This window comes from Vespula pensylvanica, chromosome 3, assembly GCF_014466175.1.
Source record: "Vespula pensylvanica isolate Volc-1 chromosome 3, ASM1446617v1, whole genome shotgun sequence".
NCBI lineage: Eukaryota > Metazoa > Arthropoda > Insecta > Hymenoptera > Vespidae > Vespula > Vespula pensylvanica.
Genome location: NC_057687.1, coordinates 6,915,995 through 6,942,014, shown reverse-complemented (window position 1 = coordinate 6,942,014; position 26,020 = coordinate 6,915,995). Strand labels below are relative to the sequence as shown.

Sequence of the window (26,020 nt, the reverse complement as noted above, 5' to 3'; positions counted from 1 at the left end):
CTCTCTCTCTCTCTCTTTCGCTTTCGCTCTCGCTCTTTTAGTTTTTCGCGAATTCAGATGTCAGCACTGTTCGTTGCACTACAGTTACAACGACGTCGATGTCAACAGTGTTCGGAGCAGTGAGGGAGTACGTTTGATCTTGATCGTGTAGTAAAGCGCTTGGTGCTGCCGGTAGTGATATGGTTTTGCGTTAGTGACTCATTGTGGAAGGGAGGAAACGCGAGTGAGCGCGTCTCGCGAAGGTATTCCGTAAGGATCACCGTGTTCATTCGTTGGTTCGTTCGTCGTTCGTTGGTTCGTTCGTGTACATAGTTTAGACGGTGTAGAAGCGAAGGGTAGCCTTCGCGCGAGTGTCCGGCTCGCGCATGGCATCCCTTGCCGGTTGAAACGCCTTTTTAACGAAAAGGCGAGTAAGAAAGAAAGGAAGGAAGGAAGGAAGGAAGGAAGGAAGAAAGAAAGAAAAGAAGGAAGGAAGAAAGGAAAGAAAGAAAGAAAGAAAGAAAGGAGTTAAAGCGAGAAAGAAGGAAGAAGGAGAGGGAGCGAGACAAGAGCGGGAGAGAAGGTATCGCGCGCGAGCGGGGCCCAGCCTCTTGGCGTGCCTCCTCTCGTGCTTCCTCTCGCGCCTCTTCTCGTCGTCTTGTCGTTTTCGCCACGAGCGCCGAACGCTAGTAAGAATTACGAACGGACCGACACGATGACCGACAACCAGGAACAAACGCGCGAAACGGCGATAAGTAACGTCGAAACCGAGTACCTGGAGATCACCTCGAAGGAAGCTTGGCCGATTCTCTATCAGGTAATAAACGCGAGAATTCTCTTTCTCTTTTTCTCTCCCCCTTTTTTTCTTTTTGCTTTCCCTCTTTCCTCTCGTTCTCCCCTTTATCCATTCATCTCTAACCATCTAACATTCTTCCTCGCTCGTGTCGTCTTTTCCATTACTCTTCTTTTTTTTTTTTTTTTTTTTTTCTATCACTTCTGCGAAGAAAAAATTGCGAATGATGACTACGTGACGAAGACGAGGGCGAGAATAATAAAAACATGTTAACGATAATTTCGTTCAGTAACGAAACGTTGTGCAGCCGTCCGTATCGTACGCTGACGGAGCATTTTGTCGTCGTGTAACCAAAACGCAGACAGATCGCATATATTTTTAATTACCGGTCAATTCGAGGCCAATTTGACGGTCACACGATGATGTCGCGCGTTACCGTTTGTAGTTAAAGTTATTCGTCATGGTACGACGTTCTTCCGATCTTTAGTTCGATTTCCGTCCTGAGAGTTACGTGTATTTTGTACCACGGAAGCATTGCTGTATTCGTCAACGTCAATGTCATGCTATATGTAGGATAGAATGAAGAATAATTGCTTCGAGTGGTAAGGGCTCCTCTATGTTTTAATCTAGTTCTTTTCATTTCTTATCAACCTCCCTTGTTTCCAATTAAATTTCCAACCATTATAAAATGTATTTGATGTCGTATTTGTCCATCGATTAGATTTACGTTATGAATTTTTCTATGGACGATGTCATTAATATGTATTAACGTTAACGACTTAACTTTGACAGCATATAAGAAATGAATGTGGTAATTATGGATACACGTATAATGAATCGAAGAAACGACAGAATAGGAACTTGAATCGTTACAGAGATGTGGCTCCTTACGATCATACCAGAATTGTTCTTAAAAGGGGTCCATGTGATTATATTAATGCCAATCTGATACAGGTATATATATATATATATAAAGTAGTTGATGGTTATAAATATTCAATGATAAAACTATAAATAGTTCTACGTAATTTTATCTTAGATGGATCGTGCACATAGACAATATATTCTCACGCAAGGACCACTGCCGTCTACTGCTGGTCATTTCTGGCTCATGGTATGGGAACAAAACAGTAAAGCTGTATTAATGCTAAATAAGACAATTGAAAAAGATCACGTTAAGTGCCATCAATATTGGCCTCTTGAAAGTACAGAAAGTACAATGGCTTTCCCAGATGTTGGTCTAAAAGTAGAGTATATTAGTAAAACAGAGTCGTCAGATTATACCACAAGAACATTACGGTAAAAGAAGTATATATGTATATATAATTTATAAGATTAATTATATCTTTGACAAATGTACCTATTCTTTCTTTTTTTTCCTTCATCTTTTTAGAATAACAGATTTGGAAACATTGGAAAGCAGAGAGATCTTGCACTTCCATTATATTACTTGGCCAGATTTCGGTGTGCCACAAAGTCCTACAGCCTTTTTACATTTTTTAGCAGATGTAAGACAATCGGGAGTATTAAATCAAAATGTTGGTCCACCTGTTGTTCATTGTTCTGCTGGGATTGGAAGATCAGGAACTTTTTGCTTAGTTGATACATGTCTTGTTTTAGTAAGTCGATATACTTATTTTAAATATCATATGTAAATTTCACTATATTTTTGAAATATTCTGTATGAATAAGTATCTTAGAATTTTGTTCATTGATTTCTTATAGATAGAAGAAAATGGCTTAAATTCTGTAAATGTACGGGATGTTTTGATGGAGATGAGAAGGTCTAGAATGGGTTTAATACAAACACCTGATCAATTACGATTTTCATACGCTGCCATTATTGAAGGAGCAAAGCAATTGCCATCCAATAACGTGGTAACTAATACCAATTCGCAGTAGCACAGTGCTATTAGTTATGTGTGATTAGCAAATGAAGTATATTAACAAACAATATGGTCTTTTCAACTTTGATATACGTTTTCTTCTATAGTAGCAGTTATTCTATTGTCTAAATAACGTGTCTGTTAATATTTAACATTCTAATAGCATTGATCTACTGTGATATTATATAACGACTGCTTTTTTCTAAATTAATTGTGATTTACAGAATGTCGACAACAATGAAATAGTAACAAATCATTATGATGTTGTTAATAACATCAGTAACTCTTCAATAGAAGAAGAAGATGAGCCTCCACCTTTACCACCTCCTAGAGGAGAATCTTTACAACGTAGCATGATAGCTGAGTTAACTGCTAATACAAACACTGGAAATGGTAATAACCTTTTTATTGATATTTTCAAAAAAATGTATGAATGATTCGTACAATGTTCTTTTATATTTAATAGCAGATGAATTAGGTGGACCACCAGATAAACCATTACCTAGAGAACCATCAATATGTACACAACCATCTACAAGTCCTCCTCCTACAAACTCTACATCTATTGCAAATAAACTTCACGAACAAAATTCTGATGGTGCTGTATCTTCAGCTGACATTGTCAACGATAGTGAAAGTTCTTTTCATACAGTTAGTCCTCCGTCCAGTCCTGATGCGTAAGTTTTCTTTATTATTATGAACAATGAATTAAAATATTTCACATGCACAAACATTATTGTATTAATTTCATTGTTATTATTTCAACAGAAAAAGTGAACTACGTCAACGCAATCGTGATAAGAAGGAACGGCTGGCTGCACAAGTTCGCGAGATGAAACGTCGCCAAAAGGAAGTCGAAGAATGGCAAAAACTCAAGAGGTCATTATTTAAGCCCCTTACAATAGGCATAGGTGCAGCAATTGTTGGTGGGGGTGTTTTAGCACTTGTTGGCTACTTGTATATGCGTGGTTAGAATTATAAGATTACAAATAGTATCACTTGTATATGAAATTGCAAGTGACCAGTGATACTAATATGATGCACGTATTTCGAGAACTCTTATTCTCAATGCAAGATTTTTACATCTTGATCCTTATCAGTTACTACTCTCTTTAAAGTTTAGCTAATTAGAAAAGAGAATCGTGTGAGAGGAAGTGAACTATTAATGGTAACAGGATCATCTGTCAAAAAATAGTATCATAAGTGATACTCGGCGATCAACTTCTGATGATCGTATTAACAAACGAAGGTAATATAACATATGAATATGAGTACGACTAATCACAAATTGCGAATGCAAGATGTGATATTTGAGCATCAGAAGAAAATAAGTAGATGTTAGGGAAAACTGATCAATGAAAAAGAGCTGAAATTTTCAATTTGTATTTTTATATTGCGATTCATTCTATAAATATTTGAGACTAGAATGCATGTCCATTTCCAGATTCCTTGCATAGATTTCGTCATACCATGTCATGATTCATTAATCAATTATCCAGATATGCTCTTGTACAAATCTAATGGAAAGGTATCACGTACTTTCAGAGAACTACTTCTTAACTTTTATAAGTAATGTGTTACGAGAAACTTGAAATTTCGCGTTCAAAAGGTTCTTCATTTATATATAAACAGCATAAAAAATATCGGATACATGCATTCTTTTCACGTTGATTCAGTTGATTATACATTTATATTGAAGTAGCAATGAACTTTTTATAAATAATGTTTCTTTCACGTCAATTTCATATCATCGATAGTTACACAATTCTTGTAAAGTACGTTTCAAGTATAAATTAATTTAATTCATTTGAACGCGAAGTATAATATTAAAATGCAATTATTGCATATGTTAAATACTTATTGCTATATCGCTGTTTTTTTTTTTTTTTTTTTTTTTTTTCTATTTAGTATTCTAACTAATAAGGAAGTAAGATTTACAGGAGAATTTTATATAAAAAGAAGCAATTTTTTAAATAGATTAGATCTAGTGAGATTCAGGGTACGAAAATCATGAAATTGACAAGCACCTCATTATCTTTATAATGTGTAATAGGTACGCTTGTGATAGAACTAGAAATTGTTATAATAGTCACATAGTAGCATCATAGATGTTTTTTTTTTTTTTAAATATTTACCATTAACATAGAGTTTGCTCTTTCACCAAAATGTTTACAGCAAACGAAAAAAGGATTAATTATTCGACACCACGTAATGAAGTTGAAATGTTGCGGAAATTAATCGAAAGAAAGAAAAAAGAAACAGTTAAAGAAAAAAAATCCAGCTAACAGATATAAAATATAGTAGCAATATTCACGTATAATCAATTCATAAGATATAGATACTATATTGATTGGAATTAAAATGGAAAATTTTTTCATAGTTCGACATTTATAACACACGATAGTCATTTTTCTCTAGAGTATCGTTTGTTTAAAATAATGATTTCGCTCAAGTCGTCTACCTGAGGCTATATGGTAGATAAGTTATATATTTCTATTCCAAAAAAAAAATATTTGTGTGTATCTGATAAAATACTTATCCTTTGTTAGAAAGTATTTTGAATTCGTTCTATTAGATTTTATATTATAATTTCATTTCATTTCGTCTTTCATTCGTATCATAATTTACGAACTTTAATGATAACTGATCGATTTATTTGTTTCTATTTTCTTCGATTTTACACAATAACATTCCTCATTATTATAGAAGTATAACTTCAAGTTTTCTGAAGTTATAAGCAAAATCTTTAAAAGATACAAGAAATAGTGGGTTCAGAATTCATCTATAATGCATTAATCGCCCATTGCTTATTTCTTCTTTGTTTCATGACATACTTATTTGGAGAAGTACGTATTACGATTAGGAAAATTAATGACATATAGTAGGAGTAACTCTTTCATTTTAAAAGAAATTTGGCAAACTGAAAGGGATATCTCCACTGTGTGTCATTAATGCTCCCAATTGTATATATCAATATGATATAAAGAGACTTCAGTTTTGTATGCAACTTTCTATTGATAACTTCGAAAATTTTTTAAGTATTTGAGAGATTGTCATAATGTATTTATAATTTTATCCTCTTGCTCCTACTTTTTATAAAAAGACCATACGGTATATGAAATGAACGTGGTCATTTAAACCTATAATTGAAAGTCTCATTGAAAAATATAATGTATTTAAAGAAAAAAATTTCTGTAGAAAGACATTTTTAGAAACGTACAGAGCAAGGGGAAGACTGAGTATGGCTAATAACTTCTCAAAGAAACAAAAAAAAAAAAAAGAGATGAGTAAAAGAAAATAGAGCATCCAGCTCATATTTGTATATCGAACTATACTATACGTATATATATATATATATATTTATATGTATATCTATATGTATATGTATACGTATCCGTATCCGTATCCGTAAGTCATGAAGACCTTGAAAAAAGGAATTTGGATCGTATTTCAATTAACCGAAGTTGCAAGAGTGTGTACTTGATATATCGGTATGTTTTCTGAGCGTGACCACTTGAGAGAGCTTGTGTAGTATGTGCGAGAAAGTGCATGCGTGTGCGTGTTTGTATAAGTGTTTTCACAAAGGTGTATTTTTTACTTTCATACATTATTAACGTTGGAATACGATCTCTGAAACTATAGGAACATTAGATTTAGATGGACGCGTGTTCATTTTCCATCTTTACAAGGTATATAAATGAGAATATGCATGTATGTATCTATGTATAGACATGAATACATAAATGAGCATACATCTTCTATTCTGTTGTAATTCCACATACGCATAATCAAGCTATATTAATTACACAAGTGCGCTCATAAGTGAAAAGGAAAAAAAAAAACAAAAACAAACAAACAAAAAAAAACTATTATAATACTTACTATCAATATTTTTCTTGTTACAAGTTGTGTACATCTGTCGATGCTAACAAATAATGTAAATTGTACCATCATCAAATTAGAGTTTAGTTTATGAAAGTTTGTCGTCATTTCTTCTACACTCTTAACTACATATTTTCAAAATACTTCTCTTCTCTTTATATTATTACACAGAATAATACATACAATAACAAAATTAAACACTTTATAATTATCGTACCGTATAGAAATAATATAGAACACTATCTCTCGACGATATTTAACAAAAGGTGGAAGAACACGCGTACTGAACTTTTTACTTTCGGTCGATTTAAAAAGACTGACGACAAGTACAGAAAAGGGGATACGATGAACATTTTATGCCTTCAAATTTTTCAAATAAAATAGTCAACGATAAGAGCCTAGTTAGCTAACGCTCAAACTCATTGTTTGTATGGAGAAAAAGAAATGGAAAGATTGGCAAGAAACAAAAAAGAAAAAAGAACAAGTAGGCGGTTGGTTACTACCTCTGTGTTGTGCTTAGGCAGAGATGATTTTTACGATCAGGATATGCTTAGAAGCACGGTGCTAATTAAAAGTTCCAAAAACTGGTATGCGCTTTAAACGTGTCTCTGTTGTACGTTTGTGTGTATTGTACGCGAGTATGTATGCATGTATGTGCGTTTGCATGAATGATAAAAAGATATCGATAGTGGTGAATACTAAACCGAGGACATTTCTTTTTCATTGAAAGAAAAACAACATGCAGTGGAAAATGCTTAGAAAAAATAATTTTAAAAAACCAGAAATGAAAATGCTACGAGTGTGAAAGAAAATTAGCATGTGAGTGAGAGTGAGAGTGAGAAAGAAAGAGAGAGAGAGAGTGAGTGAGAGAGTGAGTGAGAGAGTGAGAGAGAGAGAGAGAGAGAGAGAGAGAAAGGGGAAGGCACCGTTGTAATTCTCAATTGTAACAGATAGTAATATGCCGAACACACAGAAACATGGTTAAGTGCCTACTCGTAAAAAAGAAACAAGTGAAACTTTGAATTACAAGCAATTATTCTCTGGCAAGATAGCACATTAAGAGGATTATACAATATTACGATTTATTGATGGTAGAATAATTTCCGATAAAGCGAATCGTTTTTATTACCCGACAATACACAAGTAGATAATAGCGATAGCATATCCACCATTCTTGGATCGTGCTAAGCACCGATATGTTGTCCGTATTATTATAGAAAAAAAATTATAAAAAAAATACAAAAAAAAAAAGATATTCTAATCAAGAAATAAGAATGCGATGAATTATCGACATCGCTTTGTAAGCCAAAAAAAACAAAACAAAACACGATTTCCTTCTACCGAAAGATACATTAAAATTATCTTTGATTTTCAATAATATATGTCATATATACAGAGGTAGAAAAACAAAAGGGCAAACTGGACAAATAAATAATAAGCCTCGTGTCAAAGATTATACGGAGATAATCATAAAAATAATATAAGAAACATCTTAATGATCGGCTTACACATAATCTCTATGTATAGTGTACCGTACTATTAGTATATTACGAACAGTGATTATTGATAATACGAAGCAAAATGAAGGATGAAGTAAATAATAATAATAATAATAATTAAAAAATAAAATAATAAAAAAAAAAGAAACCGGAACGCGCGTGTCCAAAATTGAAAGTGACGTATAATATAATCATTGCTGTGAACCGTACATATTCCGAATATTTCGTCCGTGCAATTAAACTAATCCATTAACGTATAATGTATCATTAAATATCTTTTGTTTATTTTTAATTCTCTCTCTTGCACGTAGTATAGATATAAACATACATTTAGTGATACAGTATAAAATTGGACAATATGGCGCGTGGACGGTCAATATACGAGATAAGAATACATTATATATACGTACATAAACGAAGCATCGAGGAGAAAAATCAATGTGCTCGATAGTATCTCATATATATTATCGTTTATTCTATTCTGTGTTTTTTTTAATTCTTTTTTTTTTTTTAGCGAGAGAAGTAAATGATTTTACATTAGAAATTCATACCTATGAAATGATGATGATGATGATAATGATGAACGGTCGATCAATATAGGAAAGATTTGTTAATACTTTCCTCACGTTATTTTATTTCACCCCTCATCGACGAATTATCCGATAAAACGGAACGAAAAAAAAAAGTATTAGGAAATCTAATAGATCGTCGTCCTCTTCAAATGCAAAATTAGTGACATTAGTTACTTCTGCGATTTTTTTTTCTTGCGTGTGAATGTGTGTGTGTGTGTGTATGCGACGTGTGGATTGTTTGTATGCATATTATGTGTTTCCTTCATTAATTATTACTATTACTATTATTATTATTATTATTATTATTATTATTATTATTATTATTATTATTATTATTATTATATAAAATGTTCACATATACTACTAATCTTTCCTCGTACCATAACTTAGAGAGAACTTCATCTATTGATTTCTTTCAGATCTAAAAGCGAAACCGAAAGCAGCGAAAGTGTTCACGAGGAGGCCGAATCTACGATCTAAGTAGAAAAAAAGAAACCGCGCAACGAGCAATAAAAAATTATAATATATGTGCTCAACCTCGCTAAAAACTATTTGTTTTTTTATTTTTTATTTTTTAAACCTTAAAAAAAAAGAAACAAAGAGAGACAGAGGCACATCGGCGCTGGTATTTATTGAAAAATTTCTTTTTTTTTTTTTTTTTTTTTTTTTTGGAATGCATTGGTAGTATAATAAATTACTTTGTTTCTTAATATGATTCACCAATGAGCGTATATATTTTCTCTCTGCGTTTTTATCATCGATTCCTTAGACGAATAAACAAAATGATTACCTTAGGGAACATATTCTTCCCCTCACAGTTAATACATTATTCTAACAGAATCTGTAAATGTTCCTCTCATTGTCAAGGATCGTTCTATCCGTCGTTCATAACAATTAAACGTTTCCGCGATTAGTTTGGAAATATCTAAATAAGAAGAAAAGTTCTAATGAATCCTAACGTGCCTTTTACTTTCATAACGTATCATCTACTTTATTCGTTAAGGCAGATCATATATTTGTATGAATTATTGGAAAAGTCTTGCACGCCTTGATATGATTACTTACATCATAAATAGAGACGAGTTGTTAAATTATTGGCTAATAAAATATCTACGTTAATTAATTGAACATTTTCATTACGGTGATACCGATCGTCCACAAAAACGAAGCATCATCAATGGAAATACGAAATGACGAGGGTAGGGGGTGGAGCTATAGGTTGGTTTACAAACGAAATATGCTGGGAGCTGATGTAATAGAAAAGCCAAGTTTTAAAAAACTGTAATTATTATTAATCGTAATAATATGATTATTGACAATGACGCGGCTATGTGCACATTAAAACATCTTATTCGTATCTTACAAGACCAGCTTTCTTGTACACTATATACAATAACTAAATATTATACTCATTTGCATTATAGTAAAACTATGTATATATATAATTATTAAATTCATTGTTATTGTTGTTATTATTATTATTATTGTTATTGTTGTTGATGTTGTCATCGTCATCGTCGTCGTCGTCAGCGCTTTTTTCTGCTGTTTCTATTATTATTGTTATTAGTATTATTATTATTATTATTATTATCATTATTATTATTATTATGACCAATATTAATATTATTAATGTTTTTTCTTCCTGTTACTATTACTATTCATTATTATTTATTTATTATTATTAGTAGTAGTAGTAGTGATAGTAGTAGTAGTAGTAGTAGTAGTAGTAGTAGTAGTGGTAGTAATAGTAGTAGTAGTAGTAGTAGTAGTGTAATAGTAGTAGTAGTAGTAGTAGTAGTAGTAGTAGTGTAGTAGTAGTAATAGTAGTAGTGTAATAGTAGTAGCAGTAGTAGTAGTAGAGTAGTAGCAGTAGTAGTAGTAGTAGTAGTAGTAGAGTAGTAGTGTGGTGGTGGTGGTGGTGGTGGTAATAGTAGTGATAGTAATAGTAGTAATAGTAGTAGTGTAGATTCACTATTATTATTATTATCGACATTATCAATACTAGCGTTCTAATTTATTTATTTTATGTGTAAGAAATGATTAAAAATTAACCAAACGTTTATTATTTAATTCTGTACAATATAGGCTCTTAAAACTTCACTTATCGCTGAGAAAAATTTACATAGAATAGAGCTTTAAATGTATAAAGTAAGATTTGGAAATTCTTATATTCGAAAGAAATCGTAGAATATTTAACTGCATTTACTGCATAGTTCTGCGTTCGTTGAGGAACGCACGTGAACCGTTACATGTGTCAATAAGCAAGCACAAAATATAATGTATGTTAGAATACCAAGAGAATTCAGTATGCTTCGTCAATAGTTTTCAACAGAAAAATATAAAATGATAATGGTTTGTATATATATATTTTTATATATATGTATATGTTATGTATATGTATGTATATATACATATATGTGTGTGTATATATATATATACGTGTATATATATATATAACTTTTTGTATATACGTATATATTATTTGTATATACAAATATACAAACATACATACCGTATATATATATACATAAAATATACATATATACGTAATATATAAAATATATATGTTTATATATAAGACAAACAGAAATACTGACGCCTTCAATAAATGCGCATCGTTAATTTGAAGAAATTGCAAGAAATCAATTCGATTTGATAAAATTTTGAAAGCCAGCCATTGAACTCTCTTAGTTTTAAATGTACAAGATTGCGCAGAAATCTGTTTTACCATCATATCATCGCCGTAGTCGTCATTGTCATCTTTATAATATTATATTCTTTCATAAATACGCGTGGAAAAAAAATATTTTTACCGTCGATTTATTAAACTTTCTTTGACATTAGGATACTGGAATTTCCAATTTATTTATTTTTTCCTCCGAGTAAGATAAAGAAAATTATATTTAAGCAACGTTAGTACAATAGACAAAATTTTTTCATTTTTCCATCATTTGCATTTTTGAATAATGTTAAAAGAGACACATTACAACTATACATGTTCATGGACGAAGGAATCTTTTTTGAGAAAGAAATAATGGTAAAAATAATGATGATAATAAAAATTAAAAAAGAAAATAAATACGACGATCGGGAATAATAGTAATTATTTCGGCGTAATCTTGCAGCTTTTAATATAGCTCATTCGAAAAATAACTTAAAATCATTTGGAAGATAAGACCGTATATGGTAACACAGCCATTATGCAAGCTTTTATACGAATCACAAATTCCTGGTTCAACAGATACGGATTACATACACACGCATCCATACATGCGTAATAGAGAGAGCCACGCATTCATGCACACACAGAACAACATGCACGCAAACGTATCACACTCTTTCGCACACACACACACACACACACACGCATACATACACACGTAATTGCCATCGTGTTTTGTCACGTATAATCGATCGGTACGAGACTGAAGACGAATAGATTCTTTTTTTTTTTAAACTTTGCCAAGTTCCTCGAATACAATCGTATCACTTGGAATAATTGCACATGTAGTAGTTCTTTTTCTTTCTTCAGGGATATTTTGTCAGCTGCGTGACTCGTAAAGCACCAGATTAAATGGTTTTTATTTTTTATTTTTTTTTCTTTCTTGTAAGGGATGATGTGTGCGCGCGCATATAGACACACTATATATATATATACACATATATATATATACATGTGTGACAAGTATATACTTATAAACGAGCCCGTTGCACAACGAGGATATGCATATACGACTACTAATCTGTTTGCTATCGATAATTAAAATCTTGTCGGATCATTCACAAATCTTCATCAGCTTTAGTCTCGTACGTGCGTAAAATCAAATATTTTTTTAACATATTTCTTTTTTTAAACACTCTTGGACAGCCTAAGCTGAAAGAATAGTAGTCAATATCCTATGTGCGGTCATTAAATCGTCCCGCTTCTCTCCACACTGGTACAAAATGGCACGACCGTTTCGTTAACCATGAGTATTATATATATACGCATCATAACTCGACACCTACTTAGCGCGATTAAAAATTAACGTTTTGTTGTCTGGCTTGTTTTATTTTATTTCTTTTTTTTCTTCTTCTTTTACTTCTGTAGAAAATAAACAGAAAAAAAAGAAAAATAATAATTAAAAAAAAAAAAAAAAGAAAGAAAAACAAAAAGAAAAGGAAAAAGAAAAAATTTGATTTAAAACTGTCGTGTTATTTAATAAATAGCGACTTTCTCTCTTGGACATCTATTTATAAATAAATATTTGCTAAACGCAGCAGAGCTGTAGCACATTCGGAAACGAGTTAAATAAGAATAACGCGTATAATAATGGGTTTACAAAACTCTATACGTTTAAAAGAAAGAAAAACAATAGAAACGATATTGTGATTATAATTATATGTATAAACAGATGAGGAAATTAAAAAAAAGAAATATATATATAGTTTATAAATATATTTAACTATATATATATATATATGTGTGTATATATATACATATACATATTATATATATATATATATATATATATATATATATATATATATATATATAACAGAAAAAGAAAAGAAGAGAGATAAAAAGAAAACGTTTTAAAATGAAGCCTTTGATCGGATTATTAAAGTGAATTAATTAATCGTGCTATTAACGCATCGTAAGTTTTGTTGCCTACGATGCATATGTAACAACGAATAACTTTTTAAGAGCTGTACAACTAACAACAGGATACTCTCTGCAGGTTCTAGAAATATGAAATGAATTTGTCTATTTTTATTTATAGCAGGTATGCTTTCCATGGCAAATGTCATTTTAAACTCTCCCAGAAATAAAAACATGTATCTTTCTCCCCCATTCTCATTATATCTTTTGGTTAGTTAATATACTTTTACGTTAATTAATAGTCTTCGGAAATATATTCGTAATGTTTTATTAAAATTTATAGCTAATTTTTAAAAATCACTTCTTTTAAGTAGTGATTTGAGAAGTATCTTTGTACAGGGCAAATTTTTTTACGTTCCGGCATTCGCTAAGGTATCGATCGTTAATAGAAACATCCAATGTGCAGAAATTTTCTTTTTTTCCTTCTTTTCTTCTTCGATATATGTATGTATCGCCAATAGTTCTTCCACGCAAATATAATATAATCTATTGCACGAGCGGTCGTAACATCGCGATGGTAATAATAATAATAATAATAATAATAATAATAATAATAATAATAATAATAATAATAATAATAATAATAATAGTAATAATTATAATAATAATCATAATTATAATTATAATTATAATAAAATAGTAGTAATAATAATAATAATAATAATAATAATAATAATAATAATAATAATAATAGCGATCGAAGGAAAGCTTTGATGAATTAAACATTTAAAGACAATATATTACATTCGATTTTTCTTTTAGATCATCCAATCTATAATTATAGTACGTAACCGATCGTTATTGTTAATTACACATATACACGTTAAAACTTAGTTTCTCGCGTGTTATCGAACCAAAAAGGGAAGCGCATTTAACGATAGAAACCTTAGCGAAGTGCAGTCAGCTCACGTTTGAAATGCACATGTTAATTAATTACGGTGAATTTGGGCACTTTGTGACATTTCACTTCACCCTCAGATCATTTACATACATTAATAATTTATATTACACACTTACAGCTTTTCTAATGAGTCTCTGTCTTAACATCGAATAATATACATATATGAATATTATATATATACATTTAAATATATATATAATATATACATATATTTTTCCTATAACGTAATCATTCATTAGTTCGTATTTATACAATTATCATTAATTATCACCTAACTTGGCATCCTTGTGGGAGCGGCGCAGGCGGACATCCCGACGAATTGTGTGTCGCGCTTTGGGACAGCAAAGGAATATCGTCCTCTTTGGAAGATTGTTTATCCGAGAGTTTCCCGCTCCTAGTATCGCTACACGGCAACTCCTCGGAGGAGGGTAACGAGAGCGAGTTCACCAGCGCACTATCGTCACTCGCACTACTACTACTACTTGCCACTGGATCCTTAAGTTCATAACCTTCCTGGCAACGAGTCAATTTTAATCTTATAGGTGTAACTTTAGCGGAACGCACGTTCCTAAGGGCGGTGGCACTCGTATTAGAATCCGTCGGTTGTTTATCATCGATGACACTGTCCATAGGATAAGCGAGTTCTTCCTTGGAAGGTTCCACAGGTGGTGGTCCAATTCGAGCATCGTAGTCTGCATTCTTCGATTCCGTACGTGCTTGTTCGGCTACGTCAATGCCCGCAGTGAGGAAGCTCGAGACGTCGTTGCTAGGTTCACGAAGTTCGTTCGCCGACGAATTGCTACTGCTCTTACCTAATCGTATTATTAATTTCGGCGTTGCTGCTCCACCCTCTAAGATTTGAACACGAGCTTCCTTCTTACTCGACTGCCGTCTCTTTCTCTTACCGTTCTTATCCTTCTTACTCTTTACTTTCGTTTTCTCGTCGTCGTTGTCAAAGCCAGCCATTATCATACGACGGAACTTCATGCTCTCTCTACGAAGCTCCTCTATACTTGGTGTACTAGGAATACTGCTCAATCGTTTTTTAGGAGGCCTTATTCTAGTCCTATCGTCTTGTTGCACGTTGCCCATTTCTTGGCCGATTATACTGTTTCCTATTTTGATCTTCAATTTCGGTGGACCAGTGTTGTTCGTCGTGACGGTTGTAGCCGTCGCCGCCGTAGCTGTAGCCGTCGCTACGACCGTTGCAGCCGTGGGTGCGACAACTCCCGTAGCTGTAGCACCTGTCGTAGCCGTTGCAGCAGCAGCTACGGCTGCAGCAGCCGCGGCTGCTGCTCCCGACGCCGTACCGCTCGACGTTGCTATAGTTGTCACGGATGGTTTTGCTTGTCTGCCTCTTCTACCACGATCAACGTTGCCACCAAAGATCATTCCACCTCCGCTACCTCCGCTACGTCTTCGATCGGAGACACCCTCCTCGTCTGTCACGTCGAGGAAGCTTCCCCTCTCTTTTCTCCGTTTCTTTTCCATGTTCGCGTCCACAACCGCTTTGTAATCTTCTCTAGTTGGTATACTCGTCATCGACGCGACGGCTTTCGGTATCGTTATAACCGTACGATTGACAGGAGGTAGAATGATAGGTGCCGAGGTCGCATTACCACAAGCTGGATCGCCATCCATATTCATATCCTGCGAACAGTATTGCCTCAGTAGTTCCTTCTTACGCATCCTTCGAAGATTCGACGTTCCAGAGGCAACTGACGCACTGGTAGCAGCAGGTGTTATGATTACTGGTGCCTGTTGTGCCAATGGTGGTACCGACGATGCCGGCACGTAATTAGCGTCGAGGAATGGACCTTTGATCTTAACTTTCAACTGATTACGAGAGTCCGAGAGAGAAACTTTGTTGGCTTCGTTAAAGTTTGACGAAGATGCCATTACAGCATCTATGCTTGGATTGTTGAAGTTAGCCTTCGAGGAGGGATCGGCTTGTTGTTTGCTACCAGCAATTAGAGCGGATTGGAGCTCCTTTTCGATGTCTTCCTCGATATCGGGTAATGCCGAGTCCGTGGAGACACCAGCGGCGAACGAGCTGAGAAGATGATTTGCGTAGGATTGAGAATGGCTCAAGGATGAACTAGGAGCATCGACGTTCGAGTTATAAGTTCGCATGTCGACCGGACCTGGAAGCAAGGGCAAGACAGTATCGGCAAACACTTGACCAGCATTCGATTCGGATTCGGCAATGGCCGCAGCTGCTGTCGCGTTGCCAACTACGGCAGAAACGCTGACGGCACCGCTGCCGCCACCGGCACCAGCAACGACTCCACTTGCCACGTTAGCATCGTGCATCGCTGGTGACGATAGTCTCTTATCGTCGGGGTATTTCTTATGTAACGTACTCGGACTAGAGAGACGAGATTGGTGTATTCCGTCGTTGGCCATCAGCAAAGATCCTTCACCTCTCTTTTCACCTCCGATGTCCGTAGATTTCTTCCTTTCGCGCATTGTCCGCAAATCCGCGATGTTGGTCTCGTTCGTCGAATCCTCATCGGAATCAAAATCGTATACTGTGCCTACAAGCTTATTTTGAATCGAGTCGTCGTTGTGCATAGCATTCGCGGGGAAGGTCGAGAGTATGCCAATGTTAGAGGCCTGATTGTTTCTACCTCTGCCTCTACCTCGACCACGACCACGATTTCTATAGCTCGACTGTTGTTGTTGTCCACCCTTCGTTCCACGGCCACGAGCCCGTGGAGCTCCACTACTAACGGAAGTATTCTTGATAGTCTCTCCATGCCTCGGTGATTTCCCAGGAGATTTTCCTTGAAGGGAGGTCACTCTGGCAGAGGTTCTCGTCGGTTTGGATGGCGACTTCTTGCCGGATTGTTGCGGTACCGTTACCGTTTTACAGTCGACCTGAACTTCCTGAGCATTTTCGACAGCTGCAACAGCAGCAGTCACAGCTGCAACGGCGGCAGCGGCGGCTTCGCTCACTTGTACCGTTGACGTTAACGTCGTCGATGTTGTGGTCACCGTCGCCAGTGACGTAGGTGACATCGTCGTCGACATGACCGTTGGCATAGACGTCGAAGTCGTCGTTATCGTCGTTGCGGTCGTTACTACAGCCGCTGCTGTTACCGTTGTTGTCGTGCTATCGAGGAAAGATGGCATTATTGGTGGCATCACAGATACGTTCGCGTCCTGTTGTAATTGAGGTGGCTCGTGTTCCGTCTCGAGCGACGGCTGTGCCGATTGAGGTGGTGGTGTTGGTACTTTCGTAGGTGATACCATTGCTGCAGTCAAGGCCATGTTGTGGGAAGATGAGGTGAAGGCGGCGGTACATGGCGATGCCTGCATGTTCAACGACTCTTCCAATGGTTTCGGTACATGCGATAACAAGGATTGCGGAGTAGGAAAAGGCGCACCGAAAGGCGGTGGAAACATAGCCGTGCCTGGTGATGGGTACGGCAACGGAGCGCTGCACGGCTGAGGTGGAAAGAGGGAAACAGGACCGGCATAAGAGTTTGCTTCGGAATAAGCATGATACGCCGCGGCGTCCATCGCCGAACACGCTGGGAATGGCATAGGTGGTATATTCTTGTAAGGAGGAATCGCAGTATGATCCTCACCGGACGAGGCTGACGTGATCGACGAAGACGTCGATCTTCGCGATGGTAATACTTGGCTCTCGGCCCAACGAGTATCTTGCCGCGAAGCGTTCATCTCGTTGTACGGGGAACCGTTTTGTACATAATCCTGTCTCATATCCGATGACATCTCTTCCTTCTCCAATACTCGATCCATCTCGCTTCCTTGATCGTCCTCTGAATTTGGGAGACCTATGAGATGTCTGTTCACCATTTCCATCGGCGTTATTTCGTCGACCATTTGCGTGGGTATTCCTGTCACTTGTTGGTCCATTACTGCCATAGATTGTGCTCGATTTTCCGCATGTGGTTCCAAATGTTGAGCAGCACGGACCATGGAATGAGTCTGTTGCAAAAGATATTGTTCTTGCATGTTCATGTTCAACTGAGAATGTACCAACGTATCGGGATTATTTTCCGGTAATACGTTCGAGATGTCGTTTGTGAATTGATGATTGCCATAACGGTGATTTTGATTATCCATTAATGTGTTTAGATGCACATCCGCAGGATTAAAGTTCTCTATACTCGGCGGCACCCATCGTTCGTCCGCTTCGGCTCTGTCCAATTTAGCACGCTCAACTACGGTTACTTTTGAAGTTTCAAGATCCTCGTTATTGTACGACACATAATGATCGCTGTTGTTCGTATAACATAATTTTCGTTTCTCCTCGGTCGTGTGATTTTTGCAAGCAATATCATCGGACGTTCGAGCAAGCTCCTCAGTATCCTTCATCTCTTGCGCAGGCACAGACTCCGTCTCTAAGATCTTCACCTCGTTCTCCTCGGGAATTTGATCCACCGCCTTTTCGACTTGCGTTTCCTCCTTCTTTATGTCGTCTTCCACGGTGACAGGTTCTAGCTCGAACTGACTAGAATTCGATTTTTTCGACAGCTCCATACGTAGTTTTTCCACTAAATGTAATGTCTCTCGAGCACTGTCCTCCTTTGAATCTTCCTTAAACCATAGCTCGTTATTGAACGAGAATGTTAACGGTGCTGATCTTTCTTCGGCATCACGAGGAATATTAAAACCATCGTCGTTTACCATGTCATCCGTTAATATGTCTTGATCGAAATCAAATAGTTCTGACACGCTAGGATCTTTGCTACCATGTTGCGGTGAAAATATTGAACGATTGCTAGATTTTTTTCTTTTGTTAACTTCTTTCTCCACATTTTCAGAAGCGATTTTATCAAGGGTTGGCTTCGAAAAGACATCATCCCTTCCTTCCTTTGTCGACGTCTCTTCGATGGCTAACCGAGTTTCGCAAGAATCCGTGGTAGGCATACTTTCCATCTTATCCTCGCTTTTACTTTTTCTATCCGCGAACTTTTCGTGCGTTATCTCGGTAATATCGTTTTTAATTGAGATTTCCTCTGATTTTGGCTTATCCATCATCATTTTATCCTCGCTTATGTGATTTTTATGATCCTCGCTCTTTATCGTGTCGTTTAAGGGAAGTTTCTCTTGAACGGATCCTTTCGTATTACTTTGTTCGTTACATATTGTCTTTTCTATCTTAACCTCTGTATTTTTATTCTTTGATAATTTGTCCATATGTTCGCGTTTCTCGAGAAGTTTATCCAATCCTTTTAGCGATTTCTTCGGACTGTCTCTTTCGGCACGACGCTGCTTCATTTCTTCCTCTAAGGTATTCACCGCATTTTTATTACTAGGTTTTTTGATTTTCTTATCGTCCGCCTTTAAGGTACTTTCAACGCACTTTATAGAATCTAACGTAACCGTTTTAGAAATATCTTTGTTAATATCTTTTTCAATCTCTTTAGTTGGTTTTTCGGTCAATCTCTTCTCACCTTTCTTGAGGGAAGACGCCTCTTTAACGTTTTTGTCATCCTTTGCCGGAATCTCAGTAGATTTTCGTTTACGAGTATCTGATTTTGTCCTAGATCCTGTACTATTGTCTTCTTTATTCTTGAAAGGTGGTGGTTCTGATTGCTTAACGATTTGATTGGATTTCTTGACAGATTTGGACCCAGAAAGATTTCGTGACCCATCATTATTTCGAGACCCACTAAACAGATTTTGGTCAGCTGATGGTTGTGGTTGTAATATACCGGATTTCTTTGATGACTCTCTTTGATCTGCTTTTTTGTTAGCTGTTTGTTGTTGTGATTCATCTGATTGCTGCTGTTGTTGTTGTTGTTGCTGATGTTGTTCCTTAGAGATTGAGGTTCCGCTTGATTCTTCTCTTTCAGTAGACGGCGGCTGAAACTCTGGTCCATGCCGCCCGTCGGAAGTTTTAAGCTTCTTATCGGGCAGCTTCTTGAGTTTCCGTCCTATAGTCTTTTTCTTTTCAGATTCCATAGACTCGTCTACTGATTTAACGAATTGTCGCTTCACTACAGCCTTATTCTTGGATTGATTGCCTGTATCACTTTCAGAAGATGTATTAGACGAAGACGCTTGATCCTTGACAGAACTTCGAATTTGTTGCGTAGGACTTTTACTTTCGTCCGTGTCACTGCTACTTTCAGAAGAACTGCTACAACTACTGCTGCTGCTACTTTCGCTATTACTCGATAATACAGAAGATAAATATTTGCACTCTGGTAATTTTTTCGGTTTTTTAGATGGCTCTTCCTTCGTTTCCTTCCTAATTGCCTCTTCTTTCTTAGGTGATTCTTCCTTCTTGTTTTCTTTCTTTTTCCCGCTATCCGGTGAGTCTTTCTTTGGCTTAACGTCTAATATTTCCGCTTCAGATTGAACAATCTTCGTACCCATACCGCTCTTTATATGTTCAGCAGCTTTTTTCGCAGCTTGTCTTTGCGGTACGTAAGCAAGAATTTCCATGCCATCGCCAAACTCTTTATCGAAATCATATACGTCGTTACTCTTTGTTTGATCTTTAGTCGTTTTGTTATCCTTTTGTTTCTTACCAGATGGTTTCTCTTTCGTTTGTTTCGTAGGTTTAGTCTCTTCGCCGGGCGATTTAACAAATTCTACAGATTCCGTCGTTAGATTGTCCCTCTTAGCTTGCGATCTTTGCATGATTTCGGAAGCCTTTTTCGCAGCTTGTCTTTGAGGTACTATAAGGGCCGAAGGAATATATTCTTTTTTCTTTGCACTCTTTACATTCTCTTTGTTTTTAGTCGAATCGTCCACGTAATCCTGTTTTGTGTCCTTGCACGTAAAGCTCTTCTGAGAATTTTTCGATATGTCTGCTGCCGAAAATTCCTTAACTGCAGCTTTAGTTATAAGTACAGCAGAATGAGAAGCATGTTCTTGCGAATCTGAATCTGTATCTGAGTATATTGCAGAAGCTACAGAAGGTCCCAGACGCGTTGCTGAATTAGTGTTTAAAGGCAACAATTCATCACTCTCACTTCCTGATGCACTACCAAGTTCTTTTTCCATATGTTGTAACGTACGAGATCTATTATTCACAGTATCCAATTTATCACTTTCACTACTTTCTTGAAGCAACGAACGAGTTCTATCCTGAACACCAGATTTCTTGGCTTTGCGTCTAGCTGTTTTAGACTTTGGAGAGTTTACTTCATCCTCTGTGCTCGATTCGCTCTCGAGTTTGAAATTTTTCGACTTATTTGAACATTTATTTGACGCCTTCACAGTACTTTTTATTACATCTGGTTCACTACTGCTCATAGAAGATAAGTCACTACCATATAAACTTTTCTTCCTGACTGAACCATTGAAGTACATCTTCTTGTTGGATGCACCATTAAAATCTGGCTGTACTTTCTTTTCGTTACTGGACACTGGAGTGGGCGATCTAATTCCTGCAATTCTTGCGACTAATGTGTCGATATCACGCGTGTATTCTTCTGAATCAGGATGGGAATATAAACGATCATATATTGATGGTCCATGATTAGCTGCCAATACAGATGCAGCTACAGCTGGTGGTAGCGGAGGTCCAGACAATATCAACGATTGCTTATGAAATGTTTGTTCACGTAACCTCAAGAAAGAACGGCACAGTTTCTCGCGTCTACCAACCATGTAGCACAGATTTCTGACTCGTTCTAAATCTTGTCGGAGCTGCACGAACGTACGCATTTTTTCCAAATCTGCTGCTTGGCCTTGAGCACGTGCTCCAGCACTTGAGAGTTCACCGCAACGTGGTGCCAATAACGGTTTATTGTGACCAGCCTAAAAAATAATACACAAAACATAAAAATAAATGTTGGTGCAATTTTAAAAGCGTAGCAATCTCATATTTTCGATGATATCAATAACTTACCCTTCGTTTTAGCTTCCAATAATTATAAATGTATATAATGGCGTCTGTATCTACGTCCAATTGTTGCGATACGATATCTTTTAGACATACGTGTTTATCAAATTCAGCTTCTATTTCTTGTAACCTAAGATGACAAAAGAAATATTATTGTAACATATAGTAATATATAAATGATGTGCATACAAAAAGTCTATTAAATAATTTTAACAAAAGTTTACGGGGACTATTGTAATATCGGTTAATATACAATAAAGTATATAATTCTACATTGTTGGCGTTACATACTTTGCCGCACGAGCTTGGTTCTTTTCTTCCGAAGTCATATCTTTGCGTTTGCGTCTTCTGGATTCACCATCTTCAGAATCTGAACCACCATTTCCACTGTTATTTCCAATATTTCCTCCAACGCCAACTTTATCTTTCGTATTTGTTCTACTATGTTTCTGACAATAAGACTGTGAACAAGACAATTAATCAATTAACACGAAAAACATGTAATTTCTTTTCTTTACTTTTGTGATTATTTATTAATATATTTACCCTTAATTTGACACCATCATCAGCCATTTCATCTTCAATAATTGCTTTCATTTCAAGACCATATTTAAAAGCACAAGTAACATGATACGCTGTTTTACATGTTTTTATGCTGCATTGTATACATGCACCCACACGTTCACGACACAATACACAAATAAGAGCCCAACGACTTTGCTGTAATTATTTATTACATAAATATTAAGCATTTGGGATATAAAAATACTAAATTTGAAAAATTTTAATTCAATATATGATTATTACCGGAATACTGGATATTTTTGTAATTGGTTCCATTCTTTCTACGCAACCAATGCTGACTTCTGGTATCCAAAGTGCACACGAAACATGAGCCCATTTTTGTCCACTACGTGTACATTTCATTGCACCTCCTTTGTTTGGACACAGAACACAGTCTGGTCGCTGACTTAAGGAACAAGTTCTGCATAACCATGAACCATCTGGTATTGAAGTAATACCATAACATGCTTGATGCACGCATATATTGCAACAATCACAGAACACCATTTCATTTCCTTCTTCAGAGTCAGGCTAATAAGTTAAAAGACATTTTATTAATTTATTTTATAAGATTGTTTATATTATTTATTATGCAATTACAATTCTCAATTTAGACATGCTTTTTTTAAGAATATGATAAAGACAATTAAAATATAAAACACTTACGGATCTACAAACGTCACAAATAACATTCTCATCATATTCAATTCCAAGACCTTCTTCATTTTTTACGATAGTTTGTATTCTTTCCCAACACCGAACTTCTAACTCTTCTATTACACGTTCTAATTCTGATTCGGTGATAGGTAACTGACCAGCCTAAAATTATGTAAAAATAGTAAAAATTTGTCTTGACTTCTACACTTTATTGAAAATGAATTCAATATATTAAATCGCAATTGCAATTATAAATGTACATCAAATTTCAGTACAAATGTATTAATTTAAAAGAACTACGTATTATAAAACTTGGAGTGGTCTATATTGATATTAATGTAAAATCAAACATTAACATTATTCTAATACAGACATGGAGATACATCATATTTTATTTCCTTACCTGCGCTCTTTCACCATTCAAAACATCTAACCAAGCAATATCTGTATCATCCAGATCATAAGCACAAGCTTTCTCTGCTCGTGCAGGTGTAGTACTTAAATGATGATCTTCAGAATTGAAATAATCATCTCGGGATATTCTTATAAATTTTTTAGGTCTAGAAATTAAAAACTGATGTTAAAAAAAAAAAGCAAAGCTTTGCATTATCTACCAAATATATTTTGAAATAAAAAACATGTTATTTGGAATGTTGGTTAATACTTACAATTTGAATTCACCATGTAATTTCAAAGGAGATGTTTGTGTAACAGTAACCATTGGCTCAGGAAGGGAATCTGGATTGACAGGTACTTGAACACCTCTTTCCCATTCCTGTTTCCACTGATCAGTAATAACCCAGTACTCGTTTGGACTTAATGGTTCACTATCCGGTAATTTCATAGCACTGATCAGATCTTTACGAAACAGTTCTGCTGGGGCCTCAGCAGCTGATCGATTGTATATACTTGAAATTTTAATGTCACTGACAGGTCGGGGGGTCCAGGATGCCCCCCCTTGACTGGACGACGCCATCGTTTCCTCCTCTTCTGAAGGCCCCGTTGCTGCTGGCAGGGCCGATGAACCTGTGGCAGCGGGTCCCAATCTGCATTTACGCCTTTTAATCGCGCCTGGACAAGACGCCAAATCATTGTCGTTTCTGTTGACTCTCTTCCCTCGTTGTGCCATTCTACTACACCAAATAAGCTAGTGGTACGTGGCACATGCAGGTGGGCTATGCACACCCTGAAAAGAAATGAAAATAGTTATTTTTTTTATATATATTTTAAATATATATTATAAGTAATCACTATTGGACACTTACTACATAGTTATCCATATATTCATTATCTTGAAAGTAGACTTTTAATCGAACTGCAACAAATATAGGTAAAAAAATTATATTAATTATTATCTACCATTAATACAAACATACAAAGTGACAATAAAATAAAAAAAATTAAAACAATTTTAAGAGATAGTTTTCATTCATAACTGCTTCTTTAGATGAAAGATTGTTTTTGAGAATTTCAATTAGTGTCGTATCAACAAAAAATAAAAAGAGGAAGAAAAATAAATTAAAACTAAACTAACATATTTTCAAGTTTTTATCAAATCAAATACCTTGTAATATTTAACATATCTTAAATATTGCACATTATAGATTCAATATTTTCTAATAGAGCTCTACGTATAATTTTGATATATCATTAACATTATGCATATAATAATTTCAAATAGTTTTACTTAACATGCTCAAAGAATGTCAAAAATGATTAAATATAGTTTAATATTCTTTTTTTAATAGAAATGCATGCTTTGCATTTTACTAAAGAAGCAATACATTATTTATATATAATTTTAATATATAATTACATGCAAATATATCATACGAATATCTAAAATAAAAACATTTATAATCGACATAAGGTTTTTTAGTAACTTTTCTTTTGAATATGAAATAAGAAAACGCTTAACAAGAAAGCACTTTTGTATATAAACAGAAAAAGAAGTAAACTGTGCACGACATTCACTTATAATAGTAGCAAGCACTGATGTAGCAAGCATAATAAATTTTATATATACACACACTCATACACTTTGAATATCAAAGATAGTGGTTACCAACAAAACAGTGTGCCGAGACTGGAATGAAATTGCAATCGCGCACAGCCAGTCCGGTTAAGTGACGTCTCCTTTTGAACCCCACCATTCAAGTTTTAGATGCATACTTTACACGGTGGAAAAATCACCATTAATTGAAATTCTGCATTGTTGTGGTGCTTGTTTTGAGACAGGGACGTTTTCCACTACACAATCCTAGCCACTGGCTGAGCACAATTCCACACTCCTGTCTCAGCTGTAGAAAAAGAAGAGGTTATAAAAAACCAAGTTCCATGGCAATAATAGTGTAACATACACATTCGGCAGTCACTAATCAACAGATTGCAACCTCGGACAAGCTCGATTTTAAAGAAAGTCTTGATAAAATCACAAAACGTACGAAAATCATAAAAGGTTGTTCCCATCCTAAATATCATGTAAACATTGACACGGAGCTATCCCGGAAATTTCAAGTAAATCCTATCGCAAAGCGGTTTCACTCACTGTACGTATTCTCGATCGAGCGAGCCGAGGACAGCATTAGATAGCATGATACGCGCGAAATTATGAGAAACGGCGTATTCGCACGGAGAAAATGCTCACGGCTCCATTACGCTGCTGCTGCTGCTGCTGCTCCTGCTGCTGCTGCTGCTGCTCCAGCTACCCAACAACATTGACAATACAGATGGCAGCACCTTCGGGCGCAGTCCACACAAGTTTCTACACACACTCCGAAAACCATTAAATACCTTATTATTGATCTATTA

General features: G+C 35.5%; 2 protein-coding genes across 11 annotated transcripts; one reads left to right on the top strand and one right to left on the bottom strand.

Moving 5' to 3' along the window:
* The first annotated feature begins 55 nt into the window (after nt 1-55).
* On the top strand, nt 56-10,083 carry LOC122628209 (tyrosine-protein phosphatase non-receptor type 2). Of its 4 annotated transcripts, XM_043810243.1 has the most exons (9): nt 61-796; nt 1,565-1,726; nt 1,812-2,071; nt 2,166-2,391; nt 2,498-2,650; nt 2,883-3,051; nt 3,125-3,335; nt 3,427-3,537; nt 9,031-10,083. In XM_043810243.1, exons 1-9 carry the CDS (start codon nt 695-697, stop codon nt 9,089-9,091), a joined length of 1,455 nt encoding a protein of 484 aa, XP_043666178.1. In that variant the 5' UTR covers nt 61-694; the 3' UTR covers nt 9,092-10,083. The 4 variants fall into 4 exon arrangements, with proteins under 4 accessions (XP_043666176.1, XP_043666175.1, XP_043666177.1 ...); XM_043810241.1 differs by having other exon boundaries at nt 56-796; nt 3,128-3,335; nt 3,427-9,159; XM_043810240.1 differs by having other exon boundaries at nt 56-796; nt 3,427-9,159.
* Nucleotides 10,084-13,505: 3,422 nt separating this feature from the next.
* On the bottom strand, nt 13,506-25,992 carry LOC122628244 (PHD finger protein rhinoceros). Of its 7 annotated transcripts, none has more exons than XM_043810338.1 (11): nt 25,857-25,992; nt 25,275-25,509; nt 24,475-24,524; nt 23,878-24,395; nt 23,613-23,769; nt 23,219-23,371; nt 22,796-23,083; nt 22,535-22,708; nt 22,280-22,449; nt 21,995-22,118; nt 13,506-21,903 (listed from the first exon to the last, which is right to left on the bottom strand). In XM_043810338.1, the coding sequence occupies exons 4-11, from the start codon at nt 24,336-24,338 to the stop codon at nt 14,422-14,424; spliced, it is 9,009 nt and encodes a 3,002-aa protein (XP_043666273.1). In that variant the 5' UTR covers nt 24,339-24,395; nt 24,475-24,524; nt 25,275-25,509; nt 25,857-25,992; the 3' UTR covers nt 13,506-14,421. The 7 variants fall into 7 exon arrangements, with proteins under 7 accessions (XP_043666273.1, XP_043666269.1, XP_043666268.1 ...); XM_043810334.1 differs by having other exon boundaries at nt 25,758-25,874; XM_043810333.1 differs by lacking the exon at nt 25,857-25,992 and adding an exon at nt 25,654-25,847.
* Between the last annotated feature and the right edge of the window lie 28 nt (nt 25,993-26,020).